Source organism: Littorina saxatilis, linkage group LG1, assembly GCF_037325665.1.
Source record: "Littorina saxatilis isolate snail1 linkage group LG1, US_GU_Lsax_2.0, whole genome shotgun sequence".
Taxonomy (NCBI): Eukaryota; Metazoa; Mollusca; class Gastropoda; order Littorinimorpha; family Littorinidae; genus Littorina; species Littorina saxatilis.
Window position 1 is genome coordinate 40,390,281 of NC_090245.1, and position 25,256 is coordinate 40,415,536.

Genomic DNA, 25,256 nt, shown 5'->3' on the forward strand with positions numbered 1-25,256 from the left:
GAAAGAAAATACACCATAGAGGGTCACCATGGGGGGGTCTGTGCACGTGCACGTTGAGGCCAAAAGTGCCATGCACGGTGATCCACGGTGCACGTTACGAAAAAGCTCCATGCACGGTGCACGCCGGACCTCTGTGCACGGTGCACGCTGCGAGAATGTCCCCATTCCCATGCACGTTACGTCCAAAAAGCCCATTCCCGGTGCACGTGGTAAAGCATCGCCCCTTTCATCATAGACTTATTAGAATTGGACAACTTTATTATCTCGACTGTCTTTACAACTATATTTATAATAATATTTATAATATTGTATCACTCTGCTGTGCCTGGTAGTAGCAGGGCATAAGGAGGGTGGTCTGCTCAACTTGCCATTGGATAATAGTATTAATAGTATTGTTTTTTACGAGAGCTCCTTGAACGCACTCTCCCCTGTACATAGTTTTAACCTCCCCACCTTTTTAATCTCCCTGTTTGCCGGAGCTAGCCACTCTCGGTAACAGCAGGGACCTAATATAGGTCTATGGTAACAGTGACTCAACCGCAGGACTCTGAGACGTTCGCAAGAACCCAGTCCTCTACAGAAGAAGAAGAAGAAGGAGACTGAGGACAGCGTGGCCTTGGAGTGTAAAACATCAGCTGAATAGCAAAATACACATATTTTAAATTGCGAAACATACTTGCGATTTTCAATGAAACATGGTTTTATGTTTTAAAAAAAAAAAATTTTATTGTTTGTTTTTTCATTGATCTTTTATTTGCTGTTTGTGGGCACTTATTCACATGACTGACCAAATCTGTAAGCTCAGTAGAAGCAAGTTCTGTCACCAGTTCTTTTGGGCCCAGTCAACAACTTGGGCCGATCATTTCAGGACAAAATGAAGAAATTAGCAGATGATGACATATTATTCGGCCACGTTTTTACTGAGGAATAACCAAATGTTGCCGCGGGTGATGACAAAAGTTCGTTATTCCACGGAGAGAAAAAAAGAAGATTTTCCGGGCCAATGCATTTTCTTTATTCCACAATAAAACTAATAATGTCAACATGCATTTAGGATAGAAAGTGGGTTAGGTAAATTCGTTAACAGTAATTTGATCAAGTTCTATTAAGCCCTGAAGCTCTATCTTATACCCCCACCCCATTTACCCCTTAAAAAATACCACCATTAAAAGGGCATACTGCAACAATAAACAAAGTTCTAGAAAAATAGAGTTTTGCAGAGAGAGAGATCACCGCAACAAGTTAGTTTTATTCCCACACCAGTGTACCTCACTTTCACCAAGTTAAAAAGAGAACGGCTTTATTGCAATATTTTTATGATGATACTTTATTTGTTCGTGACAAGTGCCAGTTTATTTGTCAAAGCGTCTTTATAAATCCAATAACCAAACCAATTTTTATTTGGTGATATTGTCTCTTACCACGCTATAAATCTAATAAACAATTTAAAAATCGTTTTAAAATATTAAATATTTATAACACTATAAATATCGTAGTTTCTTTGAGTACAGTAATTATTTTTTTTGTTTCATTTTAGTTGTCTTATTTGTTCTACACATAAAATGATTTTTTCTATTGTTGCCGCTAAAATCATGTGACAAGTCAAGATGGCCGGGTGAAGCAGACGTCACCCGCCGTATGATACTGTTTAGATTGCTTCCAAACACTTTTCACAATGTCTGATAAAGACTTTGCTCCGTTGACAGCTGCATGCGTACGGGCTCTGAATGACAAGCTCTATGAGAAAAGAAAAGGCGCAGCTCTCGAGATTGAAAGGTTTGTAGCTTGGTTGTTGCATGTTTCGGTAGTAGCCGAAAGAGAAACTGTACAGTAACTTGAGTAATGTGGGAGTAAGAGCAGCATTAATTAAGTACGCCTACCAAGGAAGTCTTAGTCGCACTTGCAAGATAATCTTAAACGTAAGAACAAGGCAAAGTAAAAGTGTTCTGCACTTGAACCGAAGCTAACATTTGAAGGGACAAGTGATACACTGATAGCCATGCATGAAAACATAGATCTATGTAAACTGAGATTCTTACTTTGCGGACAACGTGAAAGTTGCACCATGTGCGGAGCTGCAGCCAACTGCTACGCTTTCAGTGTAGCATGCTATGTTTTAATAGCAAATGCTACGCTGTTACGCCAAGCTTAAGATCGCTATGCTTAAAAAAACTATCACAAGTTCCCTCTTTTTTGTGAGTCCTGCATGATAGTGATAGCAGCTATAGCTGCTATAGTGATACTCATTTCTGCTTCCCACTCTGTGTAGTGGTCACAAAATTGGTCATAAAACATTGTCTACACTGAAAAGTGACACTGCAGATACTCCCTAATGGGCATTTTATGTTCCGGCATTTTAATATAACTTACTTAAAAGCGTCTACTCTAATCTTGTGCAAGAGTATGAAGATATTGCATAAAATGATAAATGCATGCAGATGTGGGAATATAAGAAAATCCTACACTTAAAGTTAAATACCATTTGCTACACTAAAAATTCCAAATAATTCTAAATCGCTTCTCTTGGGGCTTCACAGTGGTTTGCATGTGACTTTGCTGCATGCAATTAGTTCTGCTAACACAAAATAGTTGAGTGCAGCCATTTTAAGTCTGCTAATTCATGGTTACGGGGTTATGCAGCATTGCAGTTGCACACAGCTATATAAGCTTAGTCCAGCTGAGTTCATTACATTGTGACACGCTTGTTCATTTACTTCATTTATATTATGATGATCAGTCCTGTTGCTGAGCACAGTTTATATAATTATGATATATGCTGCATACAGGTAGTTCCAAGCAGCAAACTTGAACAGTGGGACACACTCACACACTGCCTGCATGCATGCTATTCAACAGTTTTCTTCCCCTCCCCCAACTACATTGTATACTAATTTACTATATTACTCGTGATGAAATGTGCATTTTAACATTTACGTCACTCTGTGTCTGTCCCTGTTTTTCGCTCTCTTTTCCTCTTCTCTTCATGTGTCCCTGTCAGGTCCTCTCTCTCTCTTTTTGATCTCTCTCTAGACTCTCTGGAAGATAATGTCTTATGATGTATTTTCACTATTGTTATTGCCCTTATCACACTGATTCCAGATTGGTGAAAGACTTTGTGGCAACCAACCAGGCAGAACAGATCAAGCGAACACTAAAGGTGCTAGGTGCAGACTTTGCATACTCTCAAAACCCCAACACGCGGAAAGGTGGACTGATTGGTTTGGCTGCAGTTGCCATTGGACTGGGGAAGGTAAAGAACTGCAATAAAATTTAGAGTGCCGTACATGTATATGCGTGATGTATTGTGTAAAAAAATTCCATCTCACACGGCATAAATAAATCCCTGCGCCTTGAATATGTGCGCGATATAAATTGCATAAAATAAAAATAAAAAATAAAAATAAATCCCTGCGCTTAGAACTGTACCCACGGAATACGCGCAATATAAGCCTCATATTGATTGATTGATGTATATAATATAATTTTGGTCTTCTTTTTTATAAAATGCTTATGTTATGTCATGAGTGAGATTGTGACAGGTTGAAAACATCTTAAAGTCAAGGGAGTATTGGGTAATGTAGTCATTACAGTTTACAAAGCTCAAGCTGGTACTATTTTATCAACATCTATATATATATACGACTAGTGTCTGTGTGTCTGTGTGTGTGTCTGTCTGTGCGCGATGCACGGCCAAAGTTCTCGATGGATCTGCTTCAAATTTGGTGGGCTTATTCAGAGAGACCCCGGACACAACCTCATCGATGAGATATTTCAACACGTGCTCTCAGCGCGCAGCGCTGAACCGATTTTGGTTCCACCTCAGCTATTTTGGTTCCACCTCAGCTACCCGGGCCCCCATACCGACACACCATAGCCGCTACACCACATCACAACGCCAAAGTTCTCGGTGGATCTTTTTCAAATTTGGACACCGTATTCAGCTACACCCCGGACACAATATCATCGATGAGATATTTCAACACGTGCTCTCAGCGCGCAGCGCTGAACTGATTTGGGTTTTTGTGTTCATTTCACCATTATAAGTAACTCTTCCTTATCTTCTCCAGTGTTTGGCGTTTATCTCCCTTCCTTCGTGTGGCTTTCCCGTTCAGTTGTAAGTTACTACTATTTTTAGAATGTCACTGCGCTGTCCACTGCGTTGAGCGTCTTCGGATATTCCCGGCGTTCTGTTACTGTTACTATTTTTAGAAGGTCAACGCAGTGTACAGAACGTAAATTGGACCCGTAAATTATCCTCACTGTAAAAGTGCAAAGGTCGAATCAATTTATAGCCACGCGAAAAATACACTGTCATCTATCTCTCTATAGATACGGCTTCTCTGTGTTTTTGTGTGTGTGTGTGTGTGTTAGTGTGTGTGTCTCTATGTGAGCAACACCTGTGCATTGTTCAGTTCTGTTTGTGATGTGGTCTGGCGGCTTTTGTGTAATTTTATGTACTGGCCTTCCTTTGAAAAGCCATAACTTGCTCAGTCCTGTTTGAGTGGAGTTCGCCTCCAAAGGTGATTAACACGGTTACATTCGTCGACAAGGATGTTACTCGATATGGTCAGGAATGGCATTATGGCCACTGAATCATTTTCGTGCTGTTCCCATTCCACGAATCTGGGAGGGACCTAAGCTTGGCGGGTCCATTGTTCGGACCCGGCGTACGGCTCTAAGTACTTCTTCCCGGCGAAGCCGGCTACCCGGCGAAGCGGGTATTCATTCTAGTATATATATATATATACTAGAATGAATACCAGCTTCGCCGGGTACAAAGTCGAGAAGAAGTAGAGCCGCGAAGCCGGGTATCTGGCTTTGCCAGGAAGAAGTAGAGGAATACCCGGCTTCGCCGGGATGAAAGCATTGTGGACAGTGACCTTCTAAAAATAGTAACGGGAATATCCGGCTTTGCCGGGATGAAAGCATTGTGGACAGTGACCTTCTAAAAATAGTAATGGGAATATGGATTGACGCCACACGAAGGAAGGGAGATAAACTCGCAAAACACTGGAGAAGATAAGGAAGAGTTACTGGGAATGGATGTAGTGGATCTACAGAAAAACCAAAATCAGTTCAGCGCTGCGCGCTGAGAGCACGTGTTGAAAATTCTCATCGACCAGGTTGTGTCCGGGGTCTACCTGTAAATGCGCACCAAATTTGAAGCAGATTCATCGAGAACTTTGGCCGTGCATCGCGAACACATACACACAGACACACACACACACACACACACACACACACACACACACACACACACACACACACACACACACACACACACACACACACACACACACACACACGTCGTATATATATATACTAGAGGAATACCCGGCTTCGCCGGGGTGAATCGCGAGACAGAGACAGACAGCGTGGCGGTTCATCACAATCACCTCTGCAAGCGAAGTCCTGTCACACGGGATTGAGAATTTTAGAGCTTATTTCTTAGCCCTATATTTTCTGTTGTGGCTTCTCAAATGCCAGAACATACAGACAGACAAAAGCCGCTAGACCCCATCACAAACAGAACTCTACAATCAACAGGTTTTTTCCCACACACACACACAAACACACACACAGAGAAGCCGTATATATATAATATGTATATCTATATCTATAAATATATAGAGATAGGTGAGTGTATTTTTTGCGTGGCTATAAATTGATTCGACCTTTTCACTTTGACAGTACGAACAACTTACGGGTGCAAGGGAAGCGTTCTGGACAGCGCAGTGACATTCTAAAAATAGTACCTCAGAAACGGGAATTTGGGGTGAACGGTGCGACAGAGACAGACAGCGTGGCGGTTCACCACAATCACCTTTGAAAGGCGAAGTCCTGTCAAACGGGATTGAGAATTTTAGAGCTTATTTCTTAGCCCTATATTATCTGCTGTGGCTTCTCACATGCCAGAACATACAGACAGACAAAAGCCGCTAGACCCCATCACAAACAGAACTCTATAATACATAGGTTTTTGCCTACACACACACACAAACACACACACACACAGAGAAGCCGTATATATATATGCATATCTGTATCTATAAATATATAGAGATAGGTGAGAGTGTATTTTTCGCGTGGCTATAAATTGATTCGACCTTTTCACTTTGACAGTAAGAACAACTTACGGGTGCAAGGGAAGCGTTGTGGACAGCGCAGTGGACAGCGCAGTGACATTCTAAAAATAGTAATAGTAACTTAGAACTGAACGGGAAAGCCACACGAAGGAAGGGAGATAAACGCCAAACACTGGAGAAGATAAGGAAGAGTTACTTATAATGGTGAAATGAACGCAAAAACGAAAATGAGTTCAGCGCTGCGCGCTGAGAGCCCGTGTTGAAATATCTCATCGATGATATTGTGTCCGGGGTGTAGCTGAATACGGTGTCCAAATTTGAAAAAGATCCACCGAGAACTTTGGCGTTGTGATGTGGTGTAGCGGCTATGGTGTGTCGGTATGGGGGCCCGGGTAAGCTGAGGTGGAACCAAAATAGCTGAGGTGGAACCAAAATCGGTTCCGCGCTGCGCGCTGAGAGCACTTGTTGAAATATCTCATCGATGAGGTTGTGTCCGGGGTCTCTCTGAATAAGCCCACCAAATTTGAAGCAGATCCATCGAGAACCTTGGCCGCGCATCGCGCACAGACACACAGACAGACAGACAGACAGACAGACACTAGTCGTATATATATATAGATATAGATAGATATATATATATATGTCAGGTTATTACATACAAGTACCTTGAGAATCTCACAGTCACAAAAAAGAACCGTTGCCAAACAGCCACATTTCTTTTAAAAACAATTCCCAAAAGTGTAAATGACACTGTTTCTTTTTTTCGAGGAATCCTGCACATACATCAGCGAGTTGGTGTTGCCTGTGATTGCATGTTTCCATGATGTGGACAGTCGAGTGCAGTACTATGCATGTGAAGCCCTCTACAACATTGTCAAGGTCGCCAGAGGGGCTGTTCTTCCCTTCTTCAATGAAGTCTTTGATGGCCTTAGCAAGGTCAGTGTGGGATGTGAAATAGAATCGGTTGCCAGTGTAATATGATACAAATTACAACGGTACCCATGCATGATGTGAGGCCCTTTGATTAAGTACATCTCCCAATAAAGAACACCTTCTTTTGTCCCTATACCTCATCTTGACCAACATACCTGTCATGTTAAGGCCACCTGCAATGTAAGGGCACTTTTAGCTAGTCCCAAAGGTGTCCTTTCATCACAGGTACCACATACTTTGTTACTTCTGCACCAACCGCACAAACACAGACGGCCAGATACATGCACGCATGCTTATGTTTCTTCAGAGATTATTAAGCATTGGTCTTGAAAATTCTTTGCTTGGAAAATTATATCTTCTTCAATTTCAGATACATGTAGCTAGATTGAATTGATAAAAAATAAAAAGCACATAAATGAAAAGTTCTTCTTCTTCTTCTTGGCGTTCGCAGAGGTTACACAATCAGTCCAGCACTGGTGATAAATGTTGTCGTTTTCTCCAACTCCTGTCGACTGCCGTATAGTTTGGTCTGCAAGGGAGTTGGTGACGGCCACACTTCTTTTCGTTCCTCATCTAGTAAGGGACATCGCTGTAAGATGTGTTCCGCTGTTTGGTCCTCTTGACCGCAGGCACAGGTTGGTGATGGCGCCAGCTTGAACTTTCGGTTCATGTGAGCATTGAGCCTGTTGTGGCCAGTACGCAGCCTGATGAGGTTGACTTGCTGCTCTCTGGACATTGTATGAAAAGTTCAAATGTTTGCATCTTTTTCACTTTTACATTGTATACTGTTTGATGTTTGTGTTTTTAATTGGATTTGTTACTCTTTCGAGTTATAACTCAGTTAAATGCTTCAAACCGTTGGTTCATTTTGCTCTTTACATACAGGTCACACTATTCTCTCTTGAAATGGTGCAAGATCGATCTTACCAGCCGTTGTACATTGCATCAAATTCAAAATAAAGGAATTAACTTTCTCAGCTTGCAGCTCATCCTGATCAGAATGTGAAGAACGGGGCTGAGCTCTTGGATCGTCTTATCAAGGTAAATGTGAAAGTTAAAATCAAAAGTGCATGCCAGTATTAGTACAGTGTTTAAAGACCTCCGATCTAAGACTTCCCTTCTTTTGAGATCTTGCTTTTTCAGATTTTCTGTTCATAACCACCAAAGATTAACCTTCTTTTTAAGACATGATGTTCTCACATTTTGGCTGGTCTCATAAGGGAGGGTGGGGGGAGGGGGTGGGTTCAATGCCATTGTAAGTGAACACGACATATTCAGGGTTCTTGAGGTGAACAAAAACTTTGATGTCAATTTCTGGCTGTGTTTTCTGAAAACGGTGCTCTGAAGAATGTGAAACCTACATCACAGTGACGTTGTACATTAAAGCTCCAACATTTTCAACACTGAAAAGGATGCTTTCAGTTTCATGCATTAGCAAGGCTTTAGCAGGAAAGGGCCAGCCATGACTGTCTTGATTAAGGATCAGCATTGTTTTAAAAAAAAAAGGGAGAAAATCAGTCCTAGTAACGTTCCTCATTCCTGTGTGGAAAATTTGAAAATTAAGAGTGTGGTGTGGTCATAGATCTGATTTGTCTGTCTTTGCTTTTCAGGACATTGTAACAGAGAGCTCATCCTTTGATCTTGTGGCATTCATACCGCTGTTGAGGGAACGCATCTACACCAAGAACACATTCGCTCGACAGTTTATTGTGTCATGGGTGAGCTTCAATCATTATTTTCCCTGGGGAGAAAATCAAACAGGAAGCTGGAGATGTGGTGAATACTAAAGATACAGAGAAAGAGGGCAGATGAAAATGGAATACATAATGAGGGAGGGTGAGGAGAAAAAGAGAGAGAAGCAGATGGAGAGAGATGGAAAGGTGTTTGGATGAGTGGGTTTAGATGGCCGGAGAGAGGAGGGAGAGGTTGATATGGTTAGCAGAGAGAAAGACTGTTCGTCACCACATCATCTACCTTTCTTTCTTTTAAGCTTCATTGTACAGTGGAACCCCCATTTATGACCCCCAATTTAAGACTCCCTCCCTTTTAAGACTTTGTTTTCTGATATTCTGTTCATAACCACTGTAAATTTACCCCTATTTTAAGATTCCCTCCTTTTTAAGACCCGATTCTCTTAGATTTTTGAAGGTCTTAAGAGGGGGGTTTCCACTGTACCACACACTTCTGTGAACAAAATAGCAGCTGCTATCAACAGGAAGAACAAGATTATATATGCGCCTTACTCTTGCTTTCAGATACAGGTGTTGGATGCGGTACCAGACATCAACATGATTGTCTTGCTGCCAGAAATCCTGGATGGCCTGTTCCTTATTCTTGGAGAAGACAGCAGAGAGATACGCAAAATGTAAGAGTTCACCATGATGAGTAGCCCTTTGACCAAATTTCGTAATGAAACGGATCATGTTTAGGAATTTTGCTAGAACTAGACAATTGCAAAAGCCATTAATTCATATTGCCTCGAGGTGCATTAATTGTTGTGGTTAGCATACTGTGAAGAAAAATCAGCCAGTTAACTTTTCAATGTTTTGAGATTTATTCAATTTTAATATTGTGACATATGTACTCTATTTGGCATTAAGAGCTGATGGGCGCAGTGGCGTGGTGGTAAGACGTCGGCCTCATATTCGGGAGGTCGTGAGTTCGAATCCTGGTCGCTGCCGCCTGGTGGGTTAAGAGTGGAGATTTTTCTGATCTCCCAGGTCAACTTATGTGCAGACCTGCTAGTGACTTAACCCCCTTCGTGTGTACACGCAAGCACAAGACCAAGTGCGCACGGAAAAGATCCTGTAATCCATGTCAGAGTTCGGTGGGTTATGGAAACACGAAAATACCCAGCATGCCTACTCAATGAAAGCGGAGTGAAGCTGACTATGCTCTCAGAGTATAGTTTGGGGAACCCAAATGGGCAAACGAGCTCACACGTAACCAGAAAATTCTGGAACGCTCAATCATAAGGCTTATTTGGAGGAGGAGGTAGTAACTTTCTTTTCTTCGTCAGGTGCCAGAGTGTATTGGCAGAGTTCCTGGAAGGCATCAAGCGAATCAAACAAGGCGTCAACTACACAGCCATGGCCAACATCCTGATCGTACACAGCCAGAACGCAGATGACCTGACGCAGTACACAGCTATCACGTGGTTGAGAGAGTTCGTCACGCTTTCTGGTCGCACCATGCTGCCGCACATGGCTGGCATTCTGTCAGCCATTCTGCCCTGTCTGTCCTACAGTGATGAGTCACATAGAAAGTGAGTCAAGTAGTTGTAGCGCTGAACTGGATGATGTTTTGTGCTGCTGCATGTTTTGCATGTTCACTCATTTGTAATGATTTGTGAGAAATGCTAAAGGATGTCCTTAATTGAGCCCAAAGTGGACTTCGCAGTGGACTTCACAAAGACTTCGCAATGTCTTTCACTGAAAATTCAGTGCTGAAGCTTCATGCAGTGAGCTTTATGAAGTAGACTTCACAAAATTGACCTTGCCCGATTAATATTAGGCTGGTGGTTCAAAATTAATAGTTGACTGCTTAGAGTCTTTGACCTAACTTGTTGACTTAAATAATAAATTCATCAACAGGATATTTTGCAGCTGACTATTTCAATACTCCTGTAAGACATTTTGATCTTTACAACTGTTGAATGTGGGTAATATTTTGCACACGAGTAACAATTTCTTTTCCTGCTACCAAGGGAGCCTGGACACAGTTTGGGATTAAAAATAGAAGAAACGAAGCAAGATGGTTTGTTTGTTTGTTTGCTTAACGCCCAGCCGACCACGAAGGGCCATATCAGGGCGGTGCTGCTTTGACATATAACGTGTGCCACACACAAGACAGAAGTCGTAGCACAGGCTTCATGACTCACCCAGTCACATTATTCTGACACCGGACCAACCAGTCCTAGCACTAACCCCATAATGCCAGACGCCAGGCGGAGCAGCCACTAGATTGCCAATTTTAAAGTCTTAGGTATGACCCGGCCGGGGTTCGAACCCACGACCTCCCGATCACGGGGCGGACGCCTTACCACTAGGCCAACCGTGCCGGTCACACAAGATGGTTCTTTGCACACAAAAAACACAAGTTTGAAATACAAGTCTCTAAACTTCAAGTATGCAATACAAACTCATTGATTTATAAAAATGTGTACACTTACGTGCAGGGTTAAGGACGCAGCCGAAGCTCTCAACACGTGTTTGCGTAAACTGGTGGAAGCCCAGGATGACCAGCCTACGCCCACCGTGGACAACGCCCACGAACACTCGCTGGAGTCTGCACACAACAAACCCTCTGGGGACACACACAACGGCACTTCAGCGTAAGTCACAAAATCTGATGCAAAATTAAAAAACAAAAGAATTTTGTACTCACCAATACAAGGACAGCATATACTATACTAAATCGAATTCATCCAAAATGCTATGTGCACTTTGGAATGAGACAGATTTGGGGGTAACGTGTATGTGTGTGTTTGGGTCTAAGTGTGTACAGCTTGCTGTCGGTAGTGTAAGAAGTCTCATGTGTTTGTTCTCCAGACAAGTTCTTAAGTAAGTTAAAAAACAGAGAACTCAGCAATAAATGCGCATATCAGAGTGTCCAATGTTGGCCTGTCTATGCGCTGACCTAATATATTTTTCAAAACTTTTACCAGCAGCTACCTCCCAGGATTTGTTAGTCAGTTTTTATGTCAAGCAGCATTGGCTTTATTACAATTGGGTTTTCACATTGAACGAGGCACCATTGGCTCTGTTCAGAAGAAGTTTTGCATAGTGGCATGAAAAGAAAGTTGATAATCTTTTGTAATGTATGTTTGATGGTGTATGCTTTTAATTAAGCGTTGTTGACTATGAATGTAGATGTAAATGCTTGTATAACTGTGTTTTAATTTTAAATGTTTCAAGCGCAAAGAGCATAATTGTAAAGTTATGATGTTGCGCTATATAAATGCTCATTTATTATTATTATTATTATAATGATTTCGCTCTAGGCTGCTTTGTTTTATCCCATGACAAAGATGTTGAATGTCATGAGAACAGAAGTCACCAAACTGTTTCGTTATACAGTGAAACCCCCCTTTTAAGATCTCAAAAACATCTGAGAAAATCAGCTCTTAAAAAGGAGGGAGCCTTAAAATGGAGGAAAATGTACAGAAGGTATGAACAGAAAATCTGAGAAAACAGAGTCTAAAAAGAGAGGGAGTCCTAAATTGGGGATCTTAGGGCGGGGATGTAGCTCAGTCAGGGCGGGGATGTAGCTCAGTCAGGGCGGGGATGTAGCTCAGTCAGGGCGGGGATGTAGCTCAGTCAGGGCGGGGATGTAGCTCAGTCAGGGCGGGGATGTAGCTCAGTCAGGGCGGGGATGTAGCTCAGTCAGGGCGGGGATGTAGCTCAGTCAGGGCGGGGATGTAGCTCAGTCAGGGCGGGGATGTAGCTCAGTCGGTAGCGCGCTGGATTTGTATCCAGTTGGCCGCTGTCAGCGTGAGTTCGTCCCCATGTTCGGCGAGAGATTTATTTCTCAGAGTCAACTTTGTGTGCAGACTCTCCTCGGTGTCCGAACACCCCCGTGTGTACACGCAAGCACAAGACCAAGTGCGCACAAAAAAATCCTGTAATCCATGTCAGAGTTCGGTGGGTTATAGAAACACGAAAATACCCAGCATGCTTCCTCCGAAAACGGCGTATGGCTGCCTAAATGGCGGGGTAAAAAACGGTCATACACGTAAACTTCCACTCGTGCAAAAAACACGAGTGTACGTGGGAGTTTCAGCCCACGAACGCAGAAGAAGAAGAGAAGAACGGGATCTTAAAAGGAGGGGTTCGCTATATGATGAGGATTGGAGTTACCAAACGGTTTCTTCTTCTTGTAGTTCGCCAAACTGTTTGACAATAGTGGCAACACTTTGTGATTGCAGCATAGTACAGCTTGAAATCCTGTCGGTGATACGAGTTCTGCAACAGCACCTTGGTCATGACAGTATCCATACCAGAGTGGCCGTCCTCAAGTGGTTCAACCTGCTTCTGGTCAAAACACCAAACAAGGTACATGATCGCTCATTCCAGAGGAACAGTGGGACCCGATTTTAAGACCTTCAACATACTACAAAAATCAGGTTTAAAAGGGGAGGGGGTGGTGGGGGAGTCTTACAATGGAGGTAAATTAACAGCACTAATATGAACTAAAAATCTGAAAAAAGTAATGTTTTAAGAAGGAGGAAGTCTAAATCACCTTTTTCTAAAAGTCTAAAAATGGGGGGCTTAAAAGGAGGCTTCCACTGTACATGATTACACGAATAAGCGATAATATAAGAACTGGAACAACAGGGAGAAAAATAGAAAAGAATGGGATCGTTAGTATAAGACTGTTTTGACAATCCCAGAGGCTTAGAAGTCAGTAACTTGTGACTTAGTTTGTTTGTGAAAGTGATACTAGGTGTACAGCCCGACCATTATGTACACATATTAAACGCTGTTCTGTAGAGAATGAAATTCCCAAAGTGTGATGGTGTGTTTGAGTGTGTATGTGGGTGTGTTGCATGATCAATGTTTGTCATGAATGTTACTCAAAACTTTTGTTAGGTATTGTTCTAGTATTCACTAATGTTGCATTGATATTACTGGCACCCCTTTTAAACTGATATGGTTTTTACCTTCATAAGGCGACGATGTGAATTTGTGATGTAGATATGTGGCTGGTTATGTGTGAGTATGTAAATAATTGTGTGTGTGTGTGTGTGTGTGTGTGTGTGAGTTGTGTCTGTGTGTGCATGACAGTGTAATGTACGTATGTATGCATGCATGGTGATGTGTGTCTGCATATGTGTCTGGTTGGTTTTTATTTTATTTTTACCGTGCCGTGCCAAGATGAAATCCTTTTGCAAAATTGGTGAATAAATATCTTGTATCTTGTATCTTGTATCTTAGATTAGCTGTACATGTGCATGCACTTTGAATCATGACATTATTTGTTTCTTTTCAGACATTCCGATACATCCATGTGTTCTTCCAGCTGCTTATGGATACAATGTCAGACCCTTCAGACGATGTGAGTATACAAACACATATATTACAAGTCTAGAAAATACATTTCATGGTAACATACAGTATTTCAGGTTTTCTTTCAAATCCTATGACCCCTGTGCCGTTACTGACTAACTAATGACTAACTAAGATGCTTTTAGCAGGGCAGAAAAGACTCTACATTCTTTTGAAAAATGTTGTTGTTGGTTTTCATATTTTACTTGGCTCTGTTTTCTTGAGATTTTTGTTGCAAAGGTCATAAAAATCATATTAGTATTGTTATTGTTATTATTATTATTATTATTGTTTCAGGTGGTGCTGCTAGACCTAGAAGTTCTGTCAGAAATTTCGTCCAACCCAGCAGGTCTGGGAGCCGAAATGGAGCAGACGGGGGAGGAGGGGGGAATGCGGTTATCGCTGCCCAGCTCGGTGCAACAAATCGTGGAGTCACGCCAAGGGCTCAACCAGTATTTCACTCACTTCATGATGGAGCTCATGGCCCTCTTTAAAAAAGAGCGGCAGCTTTTGGAGGATAGGGGATCTTTCATTATCAGGTAAACTTTTTGTTGGAGTTTCTTTTTCTTTTCTTTTCTTTGGTCACATCTGTTGCTTTGATCGGTTGCAGTCTTCTTAACCTTCACCGGATCACCTTTGGACTACACTGTCCGGATGGTGTGGGTTGTGTACTCTCTTTACCACAGCTATGGGTCGTCCACGACCCAGGAAGCACGGTGAAGGTTAACAAGTTCTTTTGAATGTATGTATTGATCATATGTACAAAGGATTTGTGTGCATGCAGACAGATATTAATGTTAATGTCAACAAAATTCATTTGCAGATTGTGTTACACATGAAAGGACTAATTGTTTTGCACAGGCAATAGACGAATTCCAGAGCATGTGTTTCCGACAGACCCCTTGCTAGTGATTGGTCCATCCTTTGTTTGTCGGATGTTTAGCAAGAAAAGGTCACTCTCCCACAACACCTACAAATGCGAAGGAGTTATTTCCAATAATTGTATTCAGGACAGCCTTTAGGCAGGCAAACTCTTAATGTAGAACTAAAAGTACTTGAGCAACACGCAACAGTGCGCACTGCAGGCTTGGCACTTCACTGCAGTATGTACTCATTCCTGGTTGCAGACAGCTGTCGGTGTACCTGAGTGCAGAGGCCATCTTCAGCAGTCTTTCCCAGATACTGAAGCAGGAGAGTGACCTTGGCTTTACCACCACCATGGTGCAGACGCTCAACACCATCCTCCTCACCTCCACCGAGCTCTACGACCTGCGCACACAACTCAAGGACCTCAAGACAGAGGTTGGTAGTTTGTGGGTAGGGGTGGGGTGTGTGTGTGTGTGTGTGTGTGTGTGTGTGTGTGTGTGTGTGTGTGTGTTTGTCTGTGTCTGTGTGTGTGTCCGTGTGTGTGTGTGTGTGTCTGTGTGTGTGTGGGTGTCTGTCTGTGTGAGTGTCCGTGTGTGTCTTTGTTCGTCTTTGTGAGTGTGTGTGTGTGTGTGTCTGTGTGTGAGTTTATGTGTGGGTGTGTGTGTGTGTGTGTGTTTGTCTGTGTGTGTGTTTGCTTGCATACACTCCCTGACACTCAATTTGAAGGCTCTAGAACACTGTAAAACGTAAAAACTTCTTTGATCACTGTACAGTACTATGGCTGACAAAGTGTTTTACCTGTGTACACCTGTGTGTTTCAGGAGAGCTGTTCACTGTTCTGCACGCTGTATCGCTGCTGGTGTCACAGTCCAGTGGCCACCATGTCTCTGTGTTACCTGACGCAAAACTACTCCCATGCTTGCTTGCTGCTGCAGTCATTGTATCCTTGACTCAAACTGCAAACAAACTGTGTGATGCTGCTTTTGTACAGTGGAACCCCCATTTTCAGACCCACCAATTAATAACTCCTTTTCTTGTTAGACCATGTTTTCTCAGATTTTCTGTTCATTGAACCTTGATTTACCACGATTTTAAGACTCCCTCCTTTTTAAGACTTCGTTTTCTCAGATTATTGAAAGAGGGGGTTCTATTGTATAATTAGATTTGACAACGACTAAAAAAAACCAAGATATCTCTTCTTGACCCTCTCTTCCATATAGTGAAAGTTCTGACTTAAAAAGCGAGAAAGTTTGAGAAGACGTCACGAGGTGAATAATGGCATCATGTAAAAGTTCTCTCACTTCTGATGTATGTCACCTGAGGAAATCACAAAGTTAAAAAAAAAATGGTTTGTCTCAGTGATACCAGCAGTTGAAAATTACTTGTGAGGTTTCCGCCAGGCTGTGCACATATCGATATTGTATATAATTAACACTTTTGTGATTACAATAGAACACCCTGTTAGGACCTAGCTATCTACCAAAAATATTCATGTGGTCTCAAAAGGGAGGGAGTATTAAAAGCAAGGCGGGCGGGGATGTAGCTCAGTCGGTAGCGCGCTGGATTTGTATCCAGTTGGCCGCTGTCAGCGTGAGTTCGTCCCCACGTTCGACGAGAGATTTATTTTTCAGAGTCAACTTTGTGTGCAGACTCTCCTCGGTGTCCGAACACCCCCGTGTGTACACGCAAGCACAAGACCAAGTGCGCACGAAAAAGATCCTGTAATCCATGTCAGAGTTCGGGTGGGTTATAGAAACACGAAAATACCCAGCATGCTTCCTCCGAAAGCGGCGTATGGCTGCCTAAATGGCGGGGTAAAAACGGTCATACACGTAAAAGTCGTGGGGAGTTTCAGCCCATGAACGAACAAACAAACAAATTGAAAGCAAGGCAAATTTGTGCACAACATGAAGAGAAAATGAGAAAAATGGGGTCTTAAAAGGGGCTACCACAGTTGTACCAATGTGTTTGAGCATTATGGGGGTTGTCTGTTCAAAACAAACAAGAGTTGTTTTATTGATATTTGTTGTATAATTCTGAATGTTCCGCAATGGGATGTAAAAGCTTACGGCAGCTGACATAAAACAAAGCAGCTACTAAACACAGCTGGGAGAGGTGGATAAACAATAGGAACAAATTATTGTCTTTATGAGAGATTGCTTTCCAGATTGGATCTTTATCAGTTCAGGGTATTAGCAGAATATTCAGATTTATATGAAAGCAGTTATTATTTTGTTTGTTGACCTTAACCTTTGGCCAGTGCTGACCTTGAAGTGACGGTCGATTTTCTCAAGGAGATTGACAAACTGGTTCAACTTATTGAATCCCCAATCTTTGCCTGTGAGTTTTTGTGCATAATCAATTATTATTCAGACTGTAGGTGTTTGAGATAATTACATGAATGATTCTTTCTTTCGAAATGATTTTAAATTTCAAGTCAATCAGTCGAACTAAACACTTGTGTAAATCATTGCTACAATGTATTTACCACTCTGCGTCACTTTCTTTCTCTTCTGTCTTTCTTTCAGCTTGTTTTTCATTAGATCATTTTTTAAATCACTGAAGCTTGTCATAATCTGTGCTCAGTCATATCCCTTGCAAAATGTTAGCCAAGCACACTTCTTTTGAAGTCAAGAAAACAGTGCATTTGACAGGTATGTGTGTTTAACAGTTTTCTTGTGTTTTCCCCTATTCCAGATTTGCGACTGCAGCTGCTGGACGGAGAGAACAACGCAGATCTGATCAAGAGTTTATACGGCCTGTTGATGCTGCTCCCACAGTCAGAAGCCTTCAAACTCCTGCGTTATCGCCTGGAGTGTATTCCACAGTTTCACTTCAGCTCTGCGCTTAATGTTGGGTGAGTGTGACCCTCATACCACGAAAGTTTGAGAACTTGAGTTCCATTGCATGTTATCTATAGTATTAAAAGGGCTCTGTCTGTCTGTCCGTCAGACTTTTCAACGCTTAAAACTCTAGTGTTTATATGAGCCAGTTTGCCTGAAATTTGGCAAGACATGTACCACTGTTATGGCATATTTGTGAGGACATTTTCCAGCAAATCGCTAAGCGAATACGGGAGTTGCATGCTTTCCTTTGACTTGTGTGTTATGAAATGGTCAGGCTTGGCTTCTCTTCTTTCATCTGGAGTGTGGGCCAGCTTCTTGATTCATTGTCATGGAGTACATGCATCCGAAAAGTTTTAGGGAACTTTTTCAGTTTAGGAGTGAAGTAAAAACCTTTGTAAAGTATTTTACCAAGTCATAAATCTGGTGGTTTGACCATGGCTTTGAAATCTAGATAAAAATGAAAGATTTTAAAAAGTGCAGTGAGTGTGGACAGGTATTAATTGCAGATTGAAGTAATTTGTCCCACGTTCCTACATACCACATATCTCAGTGTGGGTCTAGGTGTGCGCTTGCACGTGTGCTTGCTAGTGTGTGTGTGCGTGCAGGTGTGTGTGTGTGTGAGTGTGCAGGCGCGCGCGTGTGCACAAAACACACACACACAGGTGAGAGAGAGAGAAAGAGAGGTGTGTGTGTCAATGTATGCTTGCTTTGTTGTTTTTATCACAAGAAAATCATCTTTTACATTGCATTCTTGTTTCAGGAACTCCAAGAAGAGGAAAGAAGATCGCCCCCTGGTGGCAAAAATTGACTTCAACCAGTTGCTAGAACTTTTCCTGTCTGTGCAAGCTGAACATCGAGATGCCAAGCACAAAAACCTAGCTTACAGCCTGTCGCAGCACTTGAGAATGTAATAAATTTCATGTTCAGCTTTGTTTTGGGTCCATGAATTTCCAAAGGTGTTTGTCTTAGTTTGCTATGAAATGAGTCCATTGCCATGAACTTGAAAGACTATACAACCTTTAAAATTAGTTTGTATTCCTAGTTTTTGACTCACATGCGAAGCAAAAGTGAGTCTATGTACTCACCCGAGTCGTCCGTCCGTCCGTCCGGACGTCCGTCCGGACGTCCGGACGTCCGGAAAACTTTAACGTTGGATATTTCTTGGACACTATTCAGTCTATCAGTACCAAATTTGGCAAGATGGTGTATGATGACAAGGCCCCAAAAAACATACATAGCATCTTGACCTTGCTTCAAGGTCAAGGTCGCAGGGGCCATAAATGTTGCCTAAAAAACAGCTATTTTTCACATTTTTCACATTTTCTCTGAAGTTTTTGAGATTCAATACCTCACCTATATATGATATATAGGGCAAAGTAAGCCCCATCTTTTGATACCAGTTTGGTTTACCTTGCTTCAAGGTCAAGGTCACAGGAGCTCTTCAAAGTTGGATTGTATACATATTTTGAAGTGACCTTGACCCTGAACTATGGAAGATAACTGTTTCAAACTTAAAATTTACGTGGGGCACATGTTATGCTTTCATCATGAGACACATTTCGTCACATATGATCAAGGTCAAGGTCACTTTGACCCTTATGAAATGTGACCAAAATAAGGTAGTGAACCACTAAAAGTGACCATATCTCATGGTAGAAAGAGCCAATAAGCACCATTGTACTTCCTATGTCTTGAATTAACAGCTTTGTGTTGCATGACCTTGGATGACCTTGACCTTGGGTCAAGGTCACATGTATTTTGGTAGGAAAAATGTGTAAAGCATGTGAGTCGTATGGGCTTTGCCCTTCTTGTTATGTTTGGCTGTTGTTGAGAACCCAAATATAAGTACAGCGATACATGCATTTTGTGTAAACAATAGAAACCAAGGTAATGTTTAAGCGCATATATAGTGCTTTTAGTTATGCGCTATAGAAACCTCCTTAATAAATAAATAAAAATAAAATGTTTTCCGGTGTGTAAACTCTGTTCCAATCAAAATGAAATATATCATGCGTAAGAAAAGCGTCATTTGTATTTATGATATGGACGTGTCTTTTCGGGTGTATATACATGAACATTTTCTCAGTTTATTTTTTATGGTAAATTTTGACAGATGCCTGAAGATGAATTTGTATTGGTGTCATTGTACATTTGTTACCAGGCATATAGCTTTTTTTTCTGTGTAGTAAAGTTTTCAAGGGTATTGTTTGTTTGTTTGTTTATTTTTTCTGCTGAGAGGTCTGCTCTTGCAAAAGAATATGAGGGCTAAAACACTTTGCTGATTGTGTGTTCAGATGATGTTTGCAACATGCAAGATTTGTGTAGCGAGTCCAGGTTTAGAGCGGCTATGAAAACTTAGTCTTAGAAGTGTTTTCTTGTGTTTGCAAATATGTTCCATAATGGGACCATTTCAAAGAGAGCATGTGCGAGCTGTAAGTATGTTTGTAGCAGAAGAGCCTCAGCTTTGAAGAGGCTATGGTTTGTTGTTGAATTATGTGAAGTTTTCTTTATCCTTGATATTGTTGTCGATGTATAGGCCTGCTTCCCGCAGTGGGGCTCTGCGGTTATGAAATTAAAGGCCCCTCCTGTTTTTGGAACCGCAGGAGCTTTCTAGTTTGCTGTTAGGTAGATTTTTGGTTCCTCTTTCCTGTCATGCTCTCTTTTTCTTCATGAATTCTTTTCTTTTTTCTGCCTTCTTGCTCATTCACCTGTATTTTTTCCAAAAATCTCTTCTCTTGCCGCTTGTCTCGCGATTCATGTATAGTTTAATCTGTTAGTGTTCTGATGTAAGTCCAGCAGTAGATAGGTTAAGCCTATTTTAACATACTGGAAACTGGTAATCTTCCAGTAGGTATTAATTTAGTTTTACTAAAGCCTGCTGGGACACAAGTAATGGGTTAGTGCATTTGTAAACAGGAATCGCTTGACAAGTGGCCCCCTTCATCCCCCCCTTCCTCGTCCTGATATGGCTCTGCGTAGTCGGCTGGACGTTAAGCAACAAATAAACAAACAAAATAGGCCTGCTGCTTTGGTAGGTTTTATCTTCATCGAAAGTGTCGGCATGATGGCTTTGCAATTATAGACTGTCACAGGAGCTGAACAGTCCTTTTTTTTTTTTTTTTTTTTTTTTAAATGTGAGTCTTGTCCCTGTGTTTTGTTTGTTTTGTTGCCAATTCTGTGACATATCTTGTCTGATTCTCACAATATTTAGCAAGTTCATTTTGTGGGATAGAAATGTATTTGCATTTACATGTATCTCATATTTATTTGTTACTTTTTAATTGCATGCTGAAGTGTTTTGAGGGAAAGGTGGCTATACTTTGCAGAGTTACTTTGAAGCCATGTGCAATAATTTGAAGACCATATGTAATCTTGATGCTCCATGACCGACAATGATGAATGTGAAATATACCCTCCTTCTCATTGATATGATCATGTACTGTACACCACCACAGATCTGCCCAGATAGTTACATAGGACAAAAGCATCCTTCCCCGTGGACTCCCGCAGTGGGGCACTGCGGTTATGAAATTAAAGGCCCCTCCTGTTTTTGGAACCGCAGGAGCTTTCTAGTTTGCTGTTAGGTAGATTTTTGGTTCCTCTTTCCTGTCATGCTCTCTTTTTCTTCGTGAATTCTTTTCTTTTTTCTGCCTTCTTGCTCATTCACCTGTATTTTTTCCAAAAATCTCTTCTCTTGCCGCTTGTCTCGCGATTCATGTATAGTTTAATCTGTTAGTGTTCTGATGTAAGTCCAGCAGTAGATAGGTTAAGCCTATTTTAACATACTGGAAACTGGTAATCTTCCAGTAGGTATTAATTTAGTTTTACTAAAGCCTGCTGGGACACAAGTAATGGGTTAGTGCATTTGTAAACAGGAATCGCTTGACAAGTGGCCCCCTTCATCCCCCCCTTCCTCGTCCTGATATGGCTCTGCGTAGTCGGCTGGACGTTAAGCAACAAATAAACAAACAAACAAATTCCCCGTGGACACATACAGCCTGCCTGCTTTCCATGCAGAACCGGATTTTTTGGTTGAAGTAATTTTGCAGATTTGTTTAGGTGTCGGGTACAAAATCGATTCAGCAATGTATGCCCACACCGCACGAAAAGCAGCCAGGCTGTTGAATTTTGTGCAAGTGGATGGATACCCTCATCCACTGTAAAAGTCTGGGTTGATCTATGATGATTTAGAAAACGGTCTGCATGGAAACGAAAGTATGTTTGACTTATTTGCTGACTAGTGTTTTTGTTTACCTTGTTGAAGGGTCTAGGTGGATGTGTGTGTATGTGAGTGCAACCTGGTGGCCCTGAAGAAGACGCATTCCACAGGAGTGTACATCTCAGGGAGCGAACGAGAAGAATAAGAAGTGTGTATGTGAGTGTGCATATCCACAGGAGTGTACGTCTCAAGGAGCGAACGAGAAGAATAAGAAGTGTGTATGTGAGTGTGCATATCCTGTGGTATGTGTGTGTGTGCATGTGTGTGTGTTTGGTTGTGTGTGCGTGTGTATGTGCTTGCGGGTGCTCATCATGAATGGGTGAATATAATTTTAGTGTTTCCACCTGTTTCTCTTTTGTTAGTTTGCAGTATGAGGAGCATTTTATGTGCCCAATACTATATGTATGTTACCTGCTGTGATAAGTTGCCCAAGGTACGTGTTTGAATATCAAGAACATTCACTACGATTTATTACAACCAACAAGAGTGGGCAAAAACATGCACTGTTGAAAACCATTACCTCTTGTAAGTGCATGTGTCATAGATTCCTCCTTTTCTTTTGTTCATGATTGTCTGATTGCTGGCCAATTGTCAGTTGTTATAATGGTGTTCAGTTGCTGATATAGTCAACAACTTTGCTGGTGCAGCCATGGTATTAAATAGAAATGCAATCAAACTGAGAAGAAAACTGACAGTTTTGTGAGATTGCGTGTACACTCATGCTTGTGTGTCTGTAAAATATTCTTTGCCTAAATCCTCATGTGCATACTATATCGTATGTGTATGCGTCTGCATTTGAATCCTCATGCACACATAATGTGTCCAGCATCTGCGTGTATGTGATCAGATGTTTCTATGTGTCCAGTATAAAATGTAATAGCGTTTGATTCAGGCAAAAGTTTCTTTGTGATATTTACCACAAAACATCCTTTGTAAATATCATTCATGTACTATGAGTTGCATTGCAGATTTCTTACAGCAAGTTGAGATGAAAAATCAAGGCGATTTCTAGGAGTTAATGTTATGGAGTAATGTGAGTTGTTGGGCAGGGGTTATTTTGTTTTGAGATCAATAATAGTGTTAGAAAGCAGATTTTGTTATTACTACTTCATTTAATTTTATTTCTTGATTTTGTATGTGTGGCAGGCTTTTTAAATTTGTAAGATGTACATATGACTTGATAAACATTTGTTAAATTTGTAAAATGGCCTTTGAAGCTGCAGGATGCTGGGACAGAACAGACAGAGGCGAACAGTATGCATGAGAGGTTGGGCTGCCACTGTGCTTATAATTAGTGTGTGTGTGTGTGTGTGCGTACTTGTGTGTGTTTGTTTGTGTGTGTGTGCAACCATCTACATGTTTTTTTGTGTGTTTGGGCTTGTGCACTCAATGTCTTTGTACATCGATATGAACATGAATGTTGGAACCTGTGTTTTCAAAGTAAATTTTACATTGTAGAATGAAATACCATGGTACATGTTCATGTATAGCTATTTAATCCCCTTACTTTCTTACTATCATGAGCATATATTTGGTTGATCGTTCTTCACTTTCAGTAGGTTCATTTGTTTACACACATTCCTATTCTTTCTTGTTAAAAACATTGTACATGAATGTTGATAGTTTCTGCATGCTCTCCACAAACAATGTGGAACATATTCCTCGGGGCAGGTGGAGAGACACCCCCCGCGGGTTAGGGGGAAGAATTTACCCGATGCTCCCCAGCATGTCGTAAGAGGCGACTAACAGATTCTGTTTCTCCTTTTACCCTTGTTAAGTGTTTCTTGTATAGAATATAGTCAATGTTTGTAAAGATTTTAGTCAAGCAGTATGTAAGAAATGTTAAGTTCTTTGTACTGGAAACTTGCATTCTCCCAGTAAGGTCATATATTGTACTACGTTGCAAGCCCCTGGAGCAATTTTTTGATTAGTGCTTTTGTGAACAAGAAACAATTAACAAGTGGCTCTATCCCATCTCCCCCCCTTTCCCCGTCGCGATATAACCTTCGTGGTTGAAAACGACGTTAAACACCAAATAAAGAAAGTAAAGGTGGAGAGACAAACTCTGAAAATAACTGTCACATTTGTATGGGTTGTGAAAGAGTGAATACTCTTGCTTTGAGTGAGGCAAGCTTTCTATACGTGCTCTTTGTCCGTATGTTTGAGACACACCTCTTGCTATTGACTGGCCTATAATGTCATGTGGGAAAGTTTGCCTCAATAAAAGCCAGAGTATTCACTCTTTCAGAACTCATACAAACCCAACCGAGTTATTTTTGAACAATTTTTGAACATCGTCTATTGGTGGTCTATTTTTTTCAGTGATTACAAAAAATAGTGAATACATGTATCCAGAACTACATTTCAAGTAATATTAGTTAGTTTTCTGTTAACTTTGCCTGACAAGCATTTTTCCTGTGTCAAAGAAAAGTTATATTTTTGTGTAGTCAAAACAAATTAACTAGGCCAGTAAATGACGTCATTTTCTCAGCAGACATTTCCTTTTCTGATAATACACTTGTATTATGACTAATACCAAAAAACAAACATGCACATGATTTTTGTTCAAGAAGTTGTAAAATTTAGCTTTTATTCACGAAGGACTCTACTTTTTCTTTTAAAGTCTATAACTGTATGAACCTTCAGTTTCTGTATTTATTGTCACATCTGTTGTAATTTTAGCCCAGATAGGAAGTACATCTGTTATACTTTGCATCATGTTTCTCAAACCTTCATTATTTGTTGTTGGCAGAAGCTTTGTTTATATTATGGCCATACACACACACACACACACACACACACCCCCCCCCCCCCCAGCCATACTCATGCCCTATGAATGTGTTTTGCTGAAACAGATAAACCACAGTTTTCATCTATCCAGCGTGAATAACAAATTAAATTCCCCATGAACTTCATTCATGAGCAGATGTGTCCAGAGTGGATGGTCTAGTATGAGTGTGGGACTTTGATGTCATGTCATGGAACCCTTCTGTGTTTTGACAAATAAAAGTCACCCTGCTGAGATGATGTGTGTGTGTGGATGCGTCATGTCTGTTTGTGTGACAGCGTGTGTAAATAACTGAGACGCCATCAACATTCCAGGTCTCTTTGCAACTGGATTTTGTTACATTTAGTCAAGTTTTGACTAAATGTTATAACAAAGAGGGGGGAATCGAGACGAGGGTCGTGGTGTATGTCTGTCTGTCTGTGTGTGTGTGTGTGTAGAGCGATTCAGACTAAACTACTGGACCGATCTTTA

The 25,256-nt window shown here is 41.3% G+C and overlaps 1 protein-coding gene across 3 annotated transcripts; it reads left to right on the plus strand.

Annotated features, from left to right (window-relative positions):
- Window positions 1-1,607: 1,607 nt before the first annotated feature.
- LOC138969530 (protein VAC14 homolog) lies at window positions 1,608-25,024 on the plus strand. 3 transcript variants are annotated; one of them, XR_011456491.1, is made up of 18 exons: window positions 1,608-1,776; window positions 3,100-3,250; window positions 6,855-7,022; window positions 7,998-8,060; window positions 8,630-8,737; window positions 9,275-9,384; window positions 10,039-10,284; window positions 11,197-11,352; window positions 12,946-13,072; window positions 14,010-14,075; window positions 14,363-14,604; window positions 15,193-15,367; window positions 15,754-15,872; window positions 17,193-17,272; window positions 17,630-17,789; window positions 18,539-20,314; window positions 20,797-23,668; window positions 24,048-25,024. XR_011456491.1 is itself a non-coding variant. In XM_070342360.1 (16 exons), the coding sequence occupies exons 1-16, from the start codon at window positions 1,676-1,678 to the stop codon at window positions 18,687-18,689; spliced, it is 2,223 nt and encodes a 740-aa protein (XP_070198461.1). In that variant the 5' UTR covers window positions 1,608-1,675; the 3' UTR covers window positions 18,690-25,024. The 3 variants fall into 3 exon arrangements, 1 of the variants encoding a protein (XP_070198461.1); XR_011456489.1 differs by having other exon boundaries at window positions 20,797-25,024; XM_070342360.1 differs by having other exon boundaries at window positions 18,539-25,024.
- The last annotated feature ends 232 nt before the right edge of the window (window positions 25,025-25,256 follow it).